This window comes from Sinocyclocheilus grahami, unplaced genomic scaffold (genome assembly GCF_001515645.1).
Source record: "Sinocyclocheilus grahami isolate Dianchi unplaced genomic scaffold, SAMN03320097.WGS_v1.1 scaffold1315.1, whole genome shotgun sequence".
NCBI lineage: Eukaryota > Metazoa > Chordata > Actinopteri > Cypriniformes > Cyprinidae > Sinocyclocheilus > Sinocyclocheilus grahami.
The window spans coordinates 233,117-251,577 of NW_015506494.1; the positions used below are offsets into that span (position 1 = coordinate 233,117).

General features: G+C 38.9%; 1 protein-coding gene across 3 annotated transcripts; it reads right to left on the reverse strand.

Moving 5' to 3' along the window:
- Positions 1-982: 982 nt before the first annotated feature.
- Positions 983-14,680, reverse strand: LOC107569138 (trichohyalin-like). Of its 3 annotated transcripts, XM_016255148.1 has the most exons (5): positions 14,583-14,679; positions 14,341-14,499; positions 7,940-11,581; positions 2,505-2,729; positions 983-1,095 (listed from the first exon to the last, which is right to left on the reverse strand). In XM_016255148.1, the coding sequence occupies exons 3-5, from the start codon at positions 11,492-11,494 to the stop codon at positions 985-987; spliced, it is 3,891 nt and encodes a 1,296-aa protein (XP_016110634.1). In that variant the 5' UTR covers positions 11,495-11,581; positions 14,341-14,499; positions 14,583-14,679; the 3' UTR covers positions 983-984. The 3 variants fall into 3 exon arrangements, with proteins under 3 accessions (XP_016110634.1, XP_016110633.1, XP_016110635.1); XM_016255147.1 differs by having other exon boundaries at positions 14,341-14,680; XM_016255149.1 differs by having other exon boundaries at positions 1,008-1,095; positions 2,501-2,729; positions 14,341-14,679.
- Positions 14,681-18,461: the final 3,781 nt, after the last annotated feature.

Below are 18,461 nucleotides of genomic sequence, written 5' to 3' on the forward strand. Positions count from 1 at the left end.
AACTAATTAACGCGTTTTTGACCGTGTTTGCTACGCTATGTGAGTCGAACTGAAGAGAGGAAAGACAGTGCAGGTCAGATTTGAATATTAGCAAAAATTTTAGATATGCATGGAAGGGACATTAGCAAGCTAGTGAGCATTGAGTAGGCCTATCATTGTTTATATACTAAAGTGCATCACTGAACAGTTTTGTTGTAAGACACACCTGAAAGAGGATTTCATTACTCTTACAAGCTCGATTTGGATCCTCACGTGATCATCACATGTCTGCGGTGATTGGATGAGCCGATACCCTGTTGTGGCATCGCAGGTGTAATTTGAAAACAGCTCATTAACAACTAATTAACGCGTTTTTGACCGTGTTTGCTACGCTATGTGAGTCGAACTGAAGAGAGGAAAGACAGTGCAGGTCAGATTTGAATATTAGCAAAAATTTTAGATATGCATGGAAGGGACATTAGCAAGCTAACATTAACAATTGTATACAGTGAGCATTGAGTAGGCCTATCATTGTTTATATACTAAAGTGCATCACTGAACAGTTTTGTTGTAAGACACACCTGAAAGAGGATTTCATTACTCTTAAAATTATAGATATCGATTGTTGAACAATACTACATGGGAACATTTTCAGTTGTTGAAATAAGTCGATGCTAGGACATACAGTTACATATTAAGTGTGAGTTTTTCAAAGTTATAAGTGAGAGAAGTATTATGCCTAATTATGTACTTTACAAATACTAAAAAAAATTCACCTTAAAGCTTATTTTGGTCTAAAGTACCAGCTGTTGAAAAAACCAGCATATGCTGGTTAGGTATGTTTTGACGCTGGGATGCTGGTTTAAGCTGGTCCTTTGCTGGTTTAAGCTGGTCCTTTGCTGGTTTAAGCTGGTCCTTTGCTGGTTTAAATATTGCGCTTGTAAAGAACTTTTGATTCTCTGTTTGGACAAGCAAAACTAAAAAAACAAAAAAAACAAAATGTTTTTAACTAATTTTTAAAAAAACATCATTACTTACACCTCCTGCAAATGTAAAGAATTGAAAATCTAAAGGATGCCATGGTTTGTCATTTGGAAAGTCGTTTACAGGATTCATCTGGGAGGAAAAGACAGAAAAATATTTAAAATGACAGTGAAAAACATTTTCATACATTTTATGACTTAAAATGTTTTTATTAATGGTTTTTTTTTAACGAGAGAGAGAGAGAGCGAGAGAGAGAGAGAGAGAGAGAGAGAGATGTGGACCAGGATGGAAGAACACCTATTTTCCCAGAATGCATTATATGTATTGGATTTCTTTGAATAATAATTCAGTAATAATTTCCACTTTCTCTCATTCCAGTTCCGCTTCTTGTGTGTTGAGGCCAATTCAATTCTGATTCTTTCATCAATTGAAAGGCAGTCAGTTCTTCAATTCTGAATTTTGCACAACCCTAAACTGCAGGTAATGTACAATTTTATTTCATATAATTATCATAGCAGCACGTAATACAATTGCTATTTTAAAGGAAGTTCACCCAAAATTTGCTGAAAATTGCACTGGAAGAAGCATTATTATGGACTCCTATTTTAGCCAGAAGCAACATCTTAATGATGGATTTGTTGTTGTTTTTTTGTCTTCTCCAGATGTTAACTGATGGACTGGAGTGGTGTGGATTATTGTGATGTTTTTATCAGCTGTCTGGACTCTCATTCTGTCGGCACCCATTCACTGCAGAGCATCCATTGCTGAGACACTGATGCAATGCTACATTTATCCAAATCTGATGAAGAAACAAACTCCTCTACATCTTGGATGGCCTGAGTGTGAGTAAATTTAACTAATTTAAATTTTTGTGTGAACTATCCCTTTAAGAGCAGTGCAAGCAAAAACACTGAAAGTAAAAATAAATGTAAGCTTTATATTTACATCGTAAAGCACACATGTATAGACAAACATGCATGTTCTCCAAGCTCTCTAATACTAGAGTTTACACACACACACACACACACGCGACATCTAACAAAGTATTGAGATGAAATTTTGTTATTGACCAAATACTTATTTTCCACCATAATTTGCAAATAAATTCTTTAAAAATCCTACAATGTGATTTTCTGGATTTTTTTTCCTCATTTTGTCTCTCATAGGTGAGGTATACCTGTGATATAAATTACAGGCCTCTCTCATCTTTTTAAGTGGGAGAACTTGCACAATTGGTGGCTGACTAAATACTTTTTTTCCCCACTGTACTTGTAGACATTCAGCAGAATTTAAAATGCATTTAAAAAATACATCGCTGTTATTTCTTCATCCAACCTCATGCAACTAGTGCACTTTCAGTGTCAATGTAGCTTATGCCTCATGTCCTGTTTGACTTTATCAGAAATGTAAATTATTAACAGAATTCTAAATCTGTCGTTCATTAATTTGCCACAGAATTACCTAAAGAGTTTATTCACAATGTTGTTAAGTCCTTTGTTGGTTTGCTTATATTTTGATGTAATTTGAAGCCACTGACCCACTTTTAGGAATCGAATCCTTCCTGCGCTCTCATTCATGCCACTGTGAGACACAAACGGTGCGCTCTCCTCCTCCTCGTCTTCCTCCTGTCCCTCGGCCTCCTGCTCATCCCTCCCGCCGTCCTCCGGCCCGGGGTGAGGAGAGGAAGGGAGGGATGCTAGCGCACAGTCTTCTGAAGGGTACTCACAAACTCTCTCCAGCTGAGCGTCATCGAAACACACCTTCACCTAAACCAGAGGAAAGAGTGACAGAGCAGTCAGTAAAGACACATTACAGTACAGTCTGGAAAATCCAAGTCATCATGCTAAAAAAGAGTTCGGAAAGACTAAAACGTTTATTTGGCCTAACATCAGCTTTTGTTTTCCACAGAAGAAAGTCTTACGGGTTTGGAACAGCATGAGGGTGAGTGACTGATTTTGGCTGAACTAATGTGTAAATGCATACACCGTTAAAAAAGATTTTTACAGTGCTGTAATTTAAATAAAAATGATTGGAGTATGTTTGACAAGAAAATACTATTTCAGTTTTTCTACGGAACAGTTTTAAGTTTAATTCAGCATGATTCAAAGAAAATCCTGCACCAATTTATTTTTATTTTTTTCAGCATACATAAGCAGTGTCGGGTTAATAATTCTAAAAAAAAAAAAAAAGGAATTAATTACTAGCTACTAATAATTTCATCTTCAAAATGTAATTAGATTGCTGTACTAATGACTCTCTCTCTCTGAAACTTCAACCAGTTGAACAATACAAACATAGACATGAAACTGCTCTTTTAATTCCTTCAAATAAATAATAGAAAATCGTATAAATTATTATTGAACTGACTGAAGTATTTAAAGGGAGAAGGTTACATTAAAACATATATTTTAACATTAGCTGTTAAATTTGATGTTAAACCCACTATCGTTTTATATAGAATTGTTCTAGACTACACAGTATTTTATGCAATTACATCAGAAGTAACTAATTAAATTACAGGGAAATTACAAGTAATCCCTTACTTTTTCAAGGGCAAAGTAATTAAATTACAGTAATAATTAAAAGTAATGCTTTCCACGCAACACTGGTCATAAGACATAATTTCAGAGATGTTTTTGACTGGCATAGAGTTTCTTAAAATGTCTAAATGTTAGAGCAGGACAGACATCATGTTAAAAGTTTAAACCATTTCCCTAAAAATATCTTAAATCGAAGCAGAAAATCTTAAATTCATGAGGTCATGACATTAAATGTTGCATGCATTGCAAAAATGATTATATCTTACATTTGTCTTCAGTGCAAATATCAAAACTTCCTCAAGTCGAGATACATTTACTTGAGATGCACAATGAAGATTTGAAGTCTTCTGAGAAACTGGTCAAAATTAAGAGAGTTTATGCATAAAACAAGAATATCTGCCAAGAAAAAAAAAAACTTAAGAAAAATACATTTGTTTTTTCTTTAAAAGGCCGTTTTTCTGATCTCATCGGTAGATATTTGTTGTTGTTTTAATCAAACTCACTTCATGTTGATCAATTTCTTTGTGTCCCTTCCATTTTCTTTTAATTGGTCTTAAAGTCTTATATTTACAGAAATGGCATTTTGTTAGGAATTTATCAGACGGTAGCCATTTAACAACTGTTATATCCAAAGCAACTTGTACTGCAAAGGTGACATTTTTTTTTACTGCTGGTCAGAAGCGCTTTAATGCATTTGCACAGCAATTAGGAATACACTTATTGTATTAACCCTTAACTTGGTTGTGTAAAGATGCTTTTTTTAGCAGTGCACTTCAATCCATAATCGACTTGAAATCACCTGCCGTTAACCCTATAAAATTACTGTATCTTATTTGATACAAGGCATCCAAATGATCAACACGATCAAAACTTTGCTGTTAAACCTGTTGCACACAATCTACTACATGCCTTCTGTCTTCTTTACTTTAATAAGCAAAAGCTCTTTTGGTATAATTGTACAAACGTCCGCCTCCAGCTTGTGCTTCACATGTCTTTTTGCTGTCAATTTTTTTGACTTGATTTTTCTCAAGTAAGCATCAGAATAACTGCAGTAATATCTCCAGATGAACACTTACTGGACTGAAGCAGCTCAGCTTTACTTGATTCTCCATCAATCATGTTTTAGAGTCTCAAATCTGATCCTCAGGATCTTTTGAGGAGCGTTTGTTTCCAGAAGCTTTACTTTCACTGTTCCTCAGCGGAGGAATGATCTTCACAAGCCTCCAGAACATCTCACATCTTCTGAGGAGCCTTTATTTCTTCAGCTCTCAATCACTGCATTATATGTTTGGAGCATTTCAATCTCATTTTACTGAGACCGATTACTGATATTTACATAATTTTATGTCAGTATCTGCCATACTGTTATAAAGATCTCATTGTTATACATTACAATCATCAGAATATCATCATATTAATATCATATAAAACACATATGCCAACATACTTTTTAGATTAAAAAAAAAAAGGTTCAATGAAATGCTTGCATTTCAAAGCATTAGATTTTTTGACTAATTTCATATGTCAGGCTTTTCAGGGTTAATGCTGATAGCTTCAAAACAAACACAGTGGACATGCAGTAATACAGAGAAAAAAGCAGCACTATAATGGCTTAAGGTTCAAATGAGGAAAGTGTAGAGTCACCCCTTGTGGTGGTGAAGCTGGTGAAGAGACTGAAGTCAATCGTTCTGCAGGGTGCATGCGGTAATACAGCCACACTACCATACTTTTGTTGTTGTACGAAGCATGGGAACGGTACAAGATTTTCTGTATGCATGCGCAGGTGGTCTTCTAGATTCAACATAACGTTTAGCACACAGCCAGAGCAGTGTGTAAAATACTGATCCTCAAAGTCAGTCTAAACAACAGGCCAGATGAGCCCAGTCCCAGTCATAAAACTGTCTCCAAAGACAGTCAACAAGCGTGAGCTGTAAGGCGAATGAAGGTTAGATGTGGTCAGAGTGTAAACCGGGGTAATGACTCTTGGCGCAAATGCAATTTCACACACACGCTGTTAAATGTAACGCATGTACACATGATACTGTCGGTCATACAGTATGGACGGAAATTTTTATAAACCGATAACCCTAGGTTGCTCTTGGTTTTATGCATTCTCTTCTGTATGTGCTACAGGAAGTGACACAGCTCAGAGGAGGAAGTAGCCAAAGAGTTATCACAAGACTGCTTTAAAAACCCCTGTAGAATATATAAAACACATGTAGCTTGTAAAAAAAACAACAAAAAAAACATGTATTTTCATGCTATGCTCTGCTTTTAATGTCTTGTTTTTTATCACTTTAATTGGAAAAAATATTTATTATTTACACTACTATTAAAATATTTGGAAAAATAATTTTTTGTTTTTTATAGAAACTTTTTTTTTTATCAGCTGAAACTCTTTAATCTAAAATATTTCCGTATAGTACCCCTGACATTTTACATGAATATTTCAATTGTTTACCAAATTATTCACTTGCTCACAGTTCTGTGATGCTGGTTGGTCATGTCATCAAGGTAAACAAATAAAATATATATATATATATATATATGTATATTTAGTAAGTGATTTTATTTTGTATTTTTAAAAAAATATATGTTTTACTAATGATTTAATTATTAAAATTCCATGAACTCTTATTTTAATTTTAATAATTCTTATTTTAATATAACTATTAAAATTTCATCAACTTTATGTATTTCCCCTACAAATCCCGGTTTAAGGAAGAAACGCTTTGCCAGATAATATACTGTAGTTCATTGCCATAAATGGCCTAAATTTATGCTAATGTAGTGAGTTTAAGTGAAGTTGCAAAATACAGATGCAGCTACGACTGCATGCTATAAACTAAAATACATAAAGTAACACAACTATGTCATTTATAAAAATGAATGCTTTCTCCACCATCGTAGATGCTTGTGGTCCTCTGTCTCAAGAGTCCGATTTCATTGTTGTCTTCCCTTCATGTGCATTTGACTCCAGTTCCTGGCAGAAGTTAGTGTATGTGGTTACACTGATCGCCACAATGCAAACATACTGCTCTATTAACTCCCTGTGAAAACCCAGCTAAATTAAAAGGTCATTCTTCTGTTCCTAGGAGAATGCTGCCAAATTCTCTCGTCCCCTCTTTCTGCTCTGCTGAGTTCCTTTGTGTTTGCTGTGTCCCACTTACTACAATAAGCTGTGTTTGATGAGAACAAGCAGTGCCATTAAACCTCATATCGGAAGACAGGAGCAGGACCATATCTCTCTCTCTGAGTAGTTGCTGATAGGTGAGATACAGAGGTTTCCAGAAGTGAAAGTTTCCAGCATTGTGTGGTAGTATTTTTTGCAGCTCTAGGGGAGGAACTACAAAGCTGTTGAGAGGAAGCCAAGCATTCAGTAGTATATCATGTGTACCAGCCACTGACATATCCTGCAATCAGATGCCATCATAAATGACTTGTGGTCACATCAGTGTTCTCTCTGTACTGTAATTCCCCCTATAGTGTAACCTAAGAATAAAAATAAGACATGACTGAAAGTAATGATGATGTGCAGTTCAGTGAGTCCGATGCCCATTAAGCAAACCCTGTGGTTAATTCAGTGAAGGATTTGTTAAACTGATAGTTCCAGAGTTTGTCTTTTGTAAGAATCAGACTGCATTGGTCATGCTTTAGGTTTGTTTTGCGTGAAAACAGCATAGACAATCCAATAGAATAACATGTTTCTTCATGCTTGTGGAGATGTAGAGTGTATATAGTGTTCTGTAAACATCCTGACACTGTTATGCTCGTTAACAATCTTCTGTAGACTTAAAACTACATAATGCTCTGCCTTGGGTCATTCTAGACTAACAAACATCGAGGTCAGACAGGACAGTGTCAGGGTGAAAGGTACTGAAGAAGGTATGACTGCAATAGATTAACCCCAATCTATTCATAGACTTGCATTCTACTTCAAAGTCAGGCATTTAGTGTAATGGACTTTTTTTGGTGTAAGTTTAATTACTCCTGAACAATGCACAATGAATCAGGTGTTTCCTAAAGTCATTTTCCAATTTTTCTTTTTTCATGCAGCGTTTAAATGTGTAAACTCACACAGGGACCATCTTCACCTGTGGACTGTGATGGCGTGAGAGATAAGCCTAATCCAGGTTTAATGCTGAGCAACTGCTTTGGCCACAATCAAAGACGGCAGAGATATTCTGGCCTGACTACTGAGAGATCACACTCTGATTCGCTCTTAGGAATCTACTCGAGTGCAACGGTCTCTTCTCTGAAATAAAAAAAAAATCTGACTAAACCGTAACCATACATCTAAAACATTGCAAAATGCTAGTTGCAAATAATTTTCATTGCATATCCCATTTTAGCATGCTCAGTTTGTATTGCCCTAATACTGTGTGCGCACAGCAGCGCATCGTATAGGTCATGCAAAAATACAAAAACCCACTCACCGCTTTCAGTGTCCCTTTGCTTTTCACCAAGCATGACCGTTCAAGGTTCTGGTAGCCTCCAATCACCTCAATCTCTTCTGCTGTAGGATACCGTTTCTTCCCTGCCTCCTTGGTGCTGCTGGGAGCAGGGGTGGTTATATGGCCCTGGGGGGCCGCTTTGGGCACTGCAGGGGTCACTGTTGGGAGGCCACCAGACGAGGCTGCCCCTGCAGGTCTTCTAGGGGTGATTGTGATGGTCGTTCCTCTCTTACCTGGTCCACCTGAGGCACTCCTAATGGAAAAGAGAGGCGGAGATGGAGATGAAGAGGGGGATGCGGTGCAGGGAGAGGATGATGATGGAGAGTTTTGTTCTGGAGGTTTCTGAGAGTTTTCTGTTGATTCTGTGTTCCGGGCGTTGATTGTGAATGACCTGACCTGTTGGGGTTTAGGGGGTTGTCTTTGGGCTTTCTGTTGGGCTTGTGGAAATCTGGGACTTGTAGGTGTTTGGGATTTCTGCGTCTCTCTTAGTATGTCTGGTTTCTTCTGGCCCTCAGCTACCCTAATTTCTGGTTCTACAAGCGGACAACTTTCCATGGTGGGCTGTGCCTTTTTGTCGTTGTGGGAACCACATCCTGCTTCCTGTTCTCTCAGCTGTAGTCGTTCCACCTGCCGCTGTACCATCTGAGCACCTGTCGACTCTATCGTCTCGGTTTTGTCACCATCCCTTCCATGGTTCCACAGCTTAGCAGTTTCTGGCAGGATGTCCGGTGATGGTGCTTGTCTAATGAGGTTGTATTTACCCTGAGGTCCGCTGTGTGGGGGCATATCAGCTTTCCTTTCACTAATACATACTGTAGTCCTAGACCCCACTGTCTTGAGGTTATAGATCCGGCTCATGGCGTCCAATGAGTCTGAAAGTGGTGGGGAGGGAGAAAGAGAGGGAGGAAGGTACTCTTTCTCTAACAGTTCTTCCTCTCTTTCCTCTTCTCTTTCGTCAACGTCCTGTGTTCTCCAAACGATGCACGTCCCACGCTCCTCTACATCTCTCTCTGCTTCCCTCGGGCAGATATCTCTCTCTGATACGTCTCTGGAGATCTCCCCAACTTCTCTTCCTGTCGAAACTGACTGCAAGAGCGACAGAGAAACAGGAACAGGAAGTTGAGGGCTTGACTTTGCCATACTAACGTCCTGTGTGACGTCAAACAGTCTGAGAGTCTGTAAAGTTGTTTCTTCCTGTTCTCTCACAGTTCCTCCTGCTTCTCTGCTGCCCTCTTCTTTGTCATCATCACGTCTTTCCTTCTCTTGCTGACGAATACTCTCTCTCAGAGACTCCACTCGGGTCAGAGATTGCCCAGACTTCCAGCTCCCTCTCCTCTCCACTTGTCCTCCATCTTGTTTATCCCCAGAAGGGAGACTCACCCTCCTTCTTTCTGCTGATATATCGACTCCATAAAATATAGTCCTGGGAATGGTGACTCTCTCTTGGGTGCAGAGTTTGTTTTGGCCCAGTGTAAAAGTTTGTTGTGGGGGTTCTGAGGTAAAATGTATTTCCTCAGTTGCTTGTTTTGGAAAGCTTTGATACTGTTGATGCTCTTTTTGATCCTGGTTGCCCATTTCACCAGAGATCCTTGTCTCCATGTCTCCATGTGAAAACATATACCCTGCCCTCTTGAGTTCTCTGTCTGATTGGACTTTTGCTATTTTACAGACTAGGTCTTCTGTGTGTTGGGTAAGGACCACTTGTCCAGCATAGGCTGTAGTTGGGCAACTAGAGTACGCAGAGGTAGTGTCAACACATTGGCACTGCATTTCTTCAGGGAAATCTATAGTACTGTCATCCGAGGGTGGGATATATATGCCATGGGGTTGTTTTGAAACCGCAATGGATAACTCATCCTGATTCCATCTCCTTTCAGATTCTGTTTTGTCCTTGGGTTCGAGTTCTATGGGTCTCTGTCTTACCGCCGTTTCTCTTTCCACTCGCCCTTTATCTCTGTGTATCTCTTTATCTATCATTATCTCCCTCTCATTCTCCTCTCTCACTTTCTTAATCTCTCGTTCTGAGCTGCTTTCTCTCCCATCGTGTTTGATAGGAACTCGTCGTGCAAACGCAAGTCCCTCAGGGATTTTGACGGAGGCCACAGTGAAGCCTTCTCCGTCTAAACTAGATGTCCATTCCTCTGTCTCTCCACGAACTGAGTCGTTCCTCTTATTTTCCACCCTTCTTTCTTTTAGTCTATTTTCATGCATCACTTCATCAGGTTTGGGTTGACTCCATCGCCCGGAGACCTTTGGTTCACTTCCTGATTGATCGGTGACCCTTGTTTTGACCCTCTCCACCACCTTAAAATCTGTCTTTTCCTCACAATCTCTGGCCTCCTGTTGGCAAACCACACGGTCAGAGAAGCTAAAGGAGCGTTTGGGTGCACCCCTGAATGTCGGACTCGTGTCCGTCTCCTCCATACTCTGGTCCTCCTGTACAAACAGGTCTCCTGTGCTGTATCTGGCCCGGTTCTTGCCTGGTTGGTTGAAGCCCTCAATGCTCTTGGAGCGCATTGGAGGTTTTGGGTGTTCACCGAATTTACTAAGCAGCTGACTGACCCGACCACTACACTCTGGAGTCCCCCTTTCCTTGTGGTTCAAGACTCTCTCTGCTTTTTGCATGACTGTCCTCGATGTCATTCGCATAGAGGACCATATCCCCTCTTTCTCTAAACGCTCACTTCCTCTTTCTGTGATCCCTGCCGTTTTTGTTTCCCTTCTCCCGTCTGTCATGGGAGGTTTGATGATCAGTACTTCTGAAGCCCTAATTTCCGTGACGCTTCCTCCGCCAGCTAGAAACTCCCTCAAATCCATCCTCATCCTTTTCTGTTCCTCCTCAACCTCCTTTTCTCCCTTATCCAGTTTTTCCTTACTATTTTTGTATTTCTCAATAATGATAATATTGTTTGCCTGGATCGTGCGAAGACCTACGACCGGAGAAAATAGGGATGCGCTACTGTCTGCCTCCCAGCTTTCTCTCCCAGTGCTTCTGTCTCGCTCTCTTCCCTCACTTTTACTTCCCATCTTCTCGACCCACATCTCTCTATCGTGTCCTCTCCAAATCTCCTTCTCCGTTTCTTTATTTTTTTCTCTCCCTCTATTATTGGTGGCCATTTTATATTCATTCTCTCCATCTCTAATCACCTCCTTCCCTCTGTTATCTCTCTTAAAGCTGTTCTCAGAACGAATGAAGGGGCTCTGTTGGATGGGGCTGATGATTTCTTTGGATATCTGTTTTTGCATTTTGTGGTCAGTCTGGAGGTGAAGTGTGAATTTACTGTCCACCTGCTCCGGGACGATGTCCTCCGTAATGCCCAGGATATCTGGAGTATGCTGTCCTCCATCTCTCTCTTTCTCCCTCTCTCTTTCCTCATCCTGCTTCGCCCTCCTTCTCTGGATGATCCCTCGCTTCCAAGCCGGCATGCTGGCAAGCCGCTCCTCTTCCTCCCTCTCTCGCCTCTCTCTCTCCTCCTCCTCTCTTCGCTTTCGCTCCAGTAGCAGCTGCTTCCATTCCGGTAAAGCAGAGAGAGACATAACCACGGAGTACTCGATGAAACAGTGCTGTTTTACTAATCAGAACTTTTGCAGAAATGCAGTTTTATCCAAGGACATCCAGGAATCCTGTCAAAACAAATTGATGTATACATTAGCTGTTGTATTTTTTTTTTATGTGTTAAACATGCAGTTAACAGTGCAAAACTACTGTCAGAATAAACACTGATGCTCTTACAGGTATATTTAAAACTGATATGCCGACTTTGTCGGATAAACTGTCTTATATCAGCAATATCGGTACACTGACTGGTCACTTTTTTGTGCAACATTAAGCAACATTTAGCTTTTTATTTCAGGTCACTGTGATGTCAAATTAATTTGAAAAGCACCAGAGGTGTCAAGTAACGAAGTACAAATACTTCGTTACCTTACTTAAGTAGAAATTTTGGGTATCTATACTTTACTGGAGTAATTCTTTTTCAGCCTACTTTTTACTTCTACTCCTTACATTTTCACGCAATTATCTGTACTTTCTACTCCTTACATTTTAAAAATAGCCTCGTTACTCCTATTTCATTTCGGCTTGTTTTCATTCCGCCTGGTCATCGTTCAAAAAAACAACAAAAAACTATCCAGATAAATCGCGCCATCCGGATAGAGTGAATTTGATTGTGGTTGGATGAGAAGTATAAACATATACCATTCCGACACCCTATTGGTTTGTACGCTATCCATCGCACCTGCACATGACACAAAAATCACGTCACACTCCAGCAAGTACATAGCCAGTGTTGGGGTCGTTACTCAAAGATTATTTCTTAAAAATTATTATTTCTCCACTACTGGCTCATTTATCAAACGGGTGCTTTCACTTCGTCCTCCGCAAATTAAGCTACAGTAGGTAGTTCGGTAGAGAGACGTTTGAATAAATTAGCGTTTGCGATTGACAATGTTGTGATAAGTAGGCTATACTAACTTTGTAACTCGTTACCCCCAACACTGGACATAGCAGACGTATGTAGTACGAAGATGTCCATGGCAGAGACTCAAGAAATTTCGAGCGAAATGTCCCAACCAAGCACCAGCGAGGAGGTTGGTAGCCAGGAAGACCAGCCAACCCTTATACATCCCTGGCCGTACCTGGAAGAATTTTTCGAAATGGTTGGATGCAAAAATAACTCTTTTCGAATGCGCTGCAAGCTCTGCGCACCCAAGTACCACGAGCTTATGGCTTTCAAAAACTCGCCGTCTAATTTGAAAAAGCATATTGAGGTAAGCTGACATTTTGTTATTATCAGTCGATTATTCACAAATTTGAAATTCGACTTTAACCAAATGTTATCTGAGCTTATATTATTGCTATATGCAATATTTGTAGGTTAATTGTGCAAAGCTATAGTTTTTGTTTTTCTTATTATCAGTCGATTATTGACTATTGTAGTGACCTAGTAACATACTAATAATGGTAAATTTGCAATGTTTGCTATGGCTAGGTACATGCCAAGACATGCCATGGTTTGCTTGCTAGCAGTAGGCTATGATTCAACGTTGCAAACTCGTTTGGTGGGCTCTGTGTGAGATTTGAAATTCGACTTTAACCAAATGTTATCTGAGCTGATATTATTACTATATGCAATATTTGTAAGTTAATTGTGCAAAGCTATAGTCTACAGCTGGTTGATAAAGCATGTACTAAGGATAGTCATGATCCTGTCTGTGTATGAGAGTGTGCGCGCCTGTGTGGGGCAGGCCCTATGGGTCCTTGTAAAGAGGTAATAGGCCCAACTATCAGCCAAATGCTGTTTAAAATTAATTTAATGCTACTTTTCAGTCATGCCAGCAGCTGCTTGTGGTCCTAAAACAGCTTTAAGTGGCAATATTCTGGTCTGCTCAACATAATTGCATAGACCAGTGAAACTGCTCCCTAACTTGTAGTCTGACCTTCATTCGTGAACTTCAAGCATGACAGTAATACAGCAGAAGTCCTAGATAGTCTGAGCTTGTGATTTGAAAGAAATAACATGAATCTCAATCTGTGCCTGTGCATTCATTTTCTCCACAGAAGAAACACCCCAATCGTCTAGAGAGGTACACGCAACTTACTTCAGCATGAAAGCCTTCAGAGTTTATGGACAGACTGACGAGAACAACAATCCTGAACCTGTAGGAGAGGGTGATGGAGAAGAGGATGATGATGGCCAAAATGATGATTACGATGAAGAAGAGGAAAGCGTTGAGGGTGATGAATTTGTGGATGCTGGAGCCCTGTTGGATGTCATTATGGCCTTTAGAAAATTTTTATTTTGAGGAGGTGGGGTAGTGCACAATAGGCCCCTGTGGCGCGGCCTAAGCTTTTGTCCTTAATGGCATTTTTTTCCTCTTGCATTACTTTTACTTTTATACTTTAAGTAGTTTTGAAACCAGTACTTTTACACTTTTACTTGAGTAAAAAGCTTGAGTTGATACTTCTACAGAAGTCTTTTTAAACCCTAGTATCTATACTTCTACTTGAGTAATGAATATGAATACTTTTGACACCAGTGAAAAGCACACATGTAAAGTCAAATTAGTTTTAAAAGCACACATTTACATGCACTCTCCATGCAAACATGTGCATGCTTGAGCCCGGTCTCATGAAAATGCATATCACTAGCACGACTTTTTTTTACATACTGTTTATATGCAGAAACTGACTTTGGCGTGCATAGGATACGCTTTTTTTTTTGCGTGCATATATGGATTCTTTAATGGGGATTAGCTGGATAAAAAGATTTGCTAAGAAAAAATATATAATGTTCCATTGTCTAAGATGTTCAAAGTATTCTATATTTTGGCATTGATCTATTTGAAACACAATACTCAATATATATAATGTTTTTACTAACCGTATTGCTTCAGATTGTGTGGGATTACTGAATTCCTGATTCAATGGAATAAAGTTTTCCTCGTTTCCACGCGCTCGACGTTCCTCGTTCCATTTGGTTAACTCCAAAAGTCCAGATAATCCCTTCAATCCTCACAAAAGCGAAGCAGCAACCTTCTGTCTAACACGTACCGAATAAGACACCTCCAGTTAATTCATATTTCTGTGATTCCTTGAATTGAGCGGCAGTGTAGTAAATATTACCGGCGCATTAGAGGCGCAGGACTGTAATCCCATAATTGCATTAAACTCCAGCGGGAGAATCAGAGGCACATACACATATTGCCGTCTGCTGCCCTCCATCTCCTCCTCCCGGACACCGGAGCCGTTAACGGGAGAGTTACGCGAGGTGACGGATGCACGGGATTTAAACGTCAGCTCTTAGATACCGTAACCGCGCAGTTGCAGTCCAAACACACATGCATTAATTAGTGTCTTTGTTATATATTATATAAATATATCACACACAAACGTTGAAACCATATACAAGAATGTATGCCTAAAAATGTACCCAATTGAGATCATAATAGACATGTTTTTGATCTGATTCCTGAAATATACTTTTAATTCCAAATTATAATAAAATGCATTTGTTGTAAAACATTTTTATTATTCAGCATTATTTAGCAAAGTAATGTGTTAAACCTATAAAACACACATCATGATACAAGGCACACACAAATATTGCCGTCTGCTGCCCTCCATCTCCTCCTCCCGGACACCGGAGCCGTTAACGGGAGAGTTACGCGAGGTGACGGATGCACGGGATTTAAACGTCAGCTCTTAGATACCGTAACCGCGCAGTTGCAGTCCAAACACACATGCATTAATTAGTGTCTTTGTTATATATTATATAAATATATCACACACAAACGTTGAAACCATATACAAGAATGTATGCCTAAAAATGTACCCAATTGAGATCATAATAGACATGTTTTTGATCTGATTCCTGAAATATACTTTTAATTCCAAATTATAATAAAATGCATTTGTTGTAAAACATTTTTTTTATTCAGCATTATTTAGCAAAGTAATGTGTTAAACCTATAAAACACACATCATGATACAGGAAAAAAAACATATAATCAAGTCAATAAACAAAGTTTAATAATGGTTTTCAGCTCTAACAACAGTGCATTTTTTCATGTACTCCTACAAAAGTAATTTCAAGTTTATTGACCATATAAAAATACATTCTGTACCAAACTCTGAGGTCATTATATGTAAACACACTTCAAGCATTAAACATTGTCATAAAATAAAAGGCATGTTTTGCAGTAGTATGACACTGAATCGTGAAAAACACAGGAGCTCAGTACATAACGCGGTATTTATCCCGTCACCTGCTCACTTCTTGGTTGTGCGATGCAAAAATAAAAGTATTATATAAAAACATGCAGTAAGATGCAAAACGGCGGTTGTACAAAAGTCTTCATAAAAGCAGAAACAAAAGACCAAAATAAATTCCTCCAATCTGTCATTTTTTCCCCACCTAACTTGCCTTGATGACGGCAGGTAAATGCTAATTTGTTGAAGGTTAAAGTAAAGGATGAAGACTTTAAATACTGGCAGATTTTGGAGTGGCATACTGTCATACAGCTCAAAAATACACAATAAACTTATTAAACATCCGAGATAAGTGGCCAACACTTGCTGAATTTAATTGTTTGAAGGTTTGAAACCTTTGTGAATCATTTGTCCTGATCTCAGATCAATTAAAAAAAAAATTTAAAAACACATTTATATAATAAAAATTGTACTATATGGAGAGATATTTGATTTGTTGATTGCATTTAGACTGTAGTTTGCAACTGGTTTAGAAAAGGTGTTTTATGCATATTTGGCCGTAGTTTTCTTCGCGTTTACGTGAGTTGTTTTGAGCGCTCTGGAAAAAATGTGAATCATTTTGCAAAGCAATTGGTTCAAATGATTCAAAAAAGCTTATCATTTCACCATTAAAAATGCATAGTTATGATTAGAAATGCAATATGCTGCATTTGTCGTCACATTTTGCATTTGCAATTGATGCATGCAAATAATGTTTCTTTTTAAAGTACTTAAAAAATATATTTTGGAAGGTTTATAGTGTATATTGTGCAGTATTCTAGTATTTCATTCCAAATATAGCTTTAATTGTAATGCTGCCTTCAAGTCACATCAGTATGACCACATTTATGCCACCCAAAGTCGAAAAGTGTCAGGACAATTAAAGAATCAAGGTGCAAGCAAATAGTTTTTTTGATTATAAGACGTTTTAACTGTTAACAGCACAATTTAGTTTGTGTGCATTTGTGTACTGGTGAAGAACTACAAGATAGTTGGTTTTTGAGGCAAGAGGCTTGTGCAACAAAACTACTGTACATTTCTCATCGTTCTCTGCAGCAGCACATAAATGATGAAACGCACAGATAAAGCCTCCGTTACACACACACACTACATTTGCATCACTTCTCGTTCATTCGGTTGCACTAGTGGTAACATCTGCCTGGCTTTTTGAATATAAAGAAATATGAAAATGACTAAACGTGGTTTAGTGACTTCTGGTTTTCTAGGTAACAACTTGAAGGCAGCACTACACTCTTATTTGACCATGCCTGTCATTCAGTCTGTCTTATGCGTGTTGCTGCTCTGATCGCTGCCCTCTAGTGGTGCGGAGAAGAGGTGTTTTATGCATATTTGGCCGTAGTTTTCTTCGCGTTTACGTGAGTTGTTTTGAGCGCTCTGGAAAAAATGTGAATCATTTTGCAAAGCAATTGGTTCAAATGATTCAAAAAAGCTTAATTTCACCATTAAAAATGCATAGTTATGATTAGAAATGCAATATGCTGCATTTGTCGTCACATTTTGCATTTGCAATTGATGCATGCAAATAATGTTTCTTTTTAAAGTACTTAAAAAATATATTTTGGAAGGTTTATAGTGTATATTGTGCCGTATTCTAGTATTTCATTCCAAATATAGCTTTAATTGTAATGCTGCCTTCAAGTCACATCAGTACGACCACATTTATGCCACCCAAAGTCGAAAAGTGTCAGGACAATTAAAGAATCAAGGTGCAAGCAAATTGTTTTTTTGATTATAAGACGTTTTAACTGTTAACAGCACAATTTAGTTTGTGTGCATTTGTGTACTGGTGAAGAACTACAATATAGTTGGTTTTTGAGGCAAGAGGCTTGTGCAACAAAACTACTGTACATTTCTCATCGTTCTCTGCAGCAGCACATAAATGATGAAACGCACAGATAAAGCTTCTGTTACACACACACACTACATTTGCATCACTTCTCGTTCATTCGGTTGCACTAGTGGTAACATCTGCCTGGCTTTTTGAATATAAAGAAATATGAAAATGACTAAACGTGGTTTAGTGACTTCTGGTTTTCTAGGTAACAACTTGAAGGCAGCACTACACTCTTATTTGACCATGCCTGTCATTCAGTCTGTCTTATGCGTGTTGCTGCTCTGATCGCTGCTCTCTAGTGGTGCGGAGAAGAGCTGCAGTTTGCTGCGCAGCTGCCGGCGCAGGTAAGTGCAGTCCTGGGTGTCCAGCGAGTGAGCGAGGATCAGGTAAACGGACAGGTACACAGCCAGCAGGAGCCGGTCCAGCGGGAACGTGGGGAGGAGCCAGAGCACCGTGAGCAGCTCCACACAGACGGGATGCCTGAGGTGAGAGTAAAGCCGCTGCGCGCGCTCAGACTTCAGCAGGAGAGGGTCGCCCAGACCCAGACACTCATAATACACCTGACAAACACAGAGGAGAGATGACTTACAATGTGCAAATTAGTGAAAAAATAAATGCTATATGGAATATAAAGTGCAAAATATGCAATTTGGTGCAGATGCTGATATTTAAATCAATTCTTATGCTTGTAATGTAAATCAATGAGATGTTTCTAACAGTAGAGCAGATACTGACATAAAATGATCTAAATATCAGTCGTCTCTATATCTCCAATAATATGTCTCCGTAAGAAGAGATTGAAATGCTCCAAACATATAATGCAGTGATCGAGAGCTGAAGAAATAAAGGCTCCTCAGAAGATGTGAGATGTTCTGGAGGCTTGTGAAGATCATTCCTCC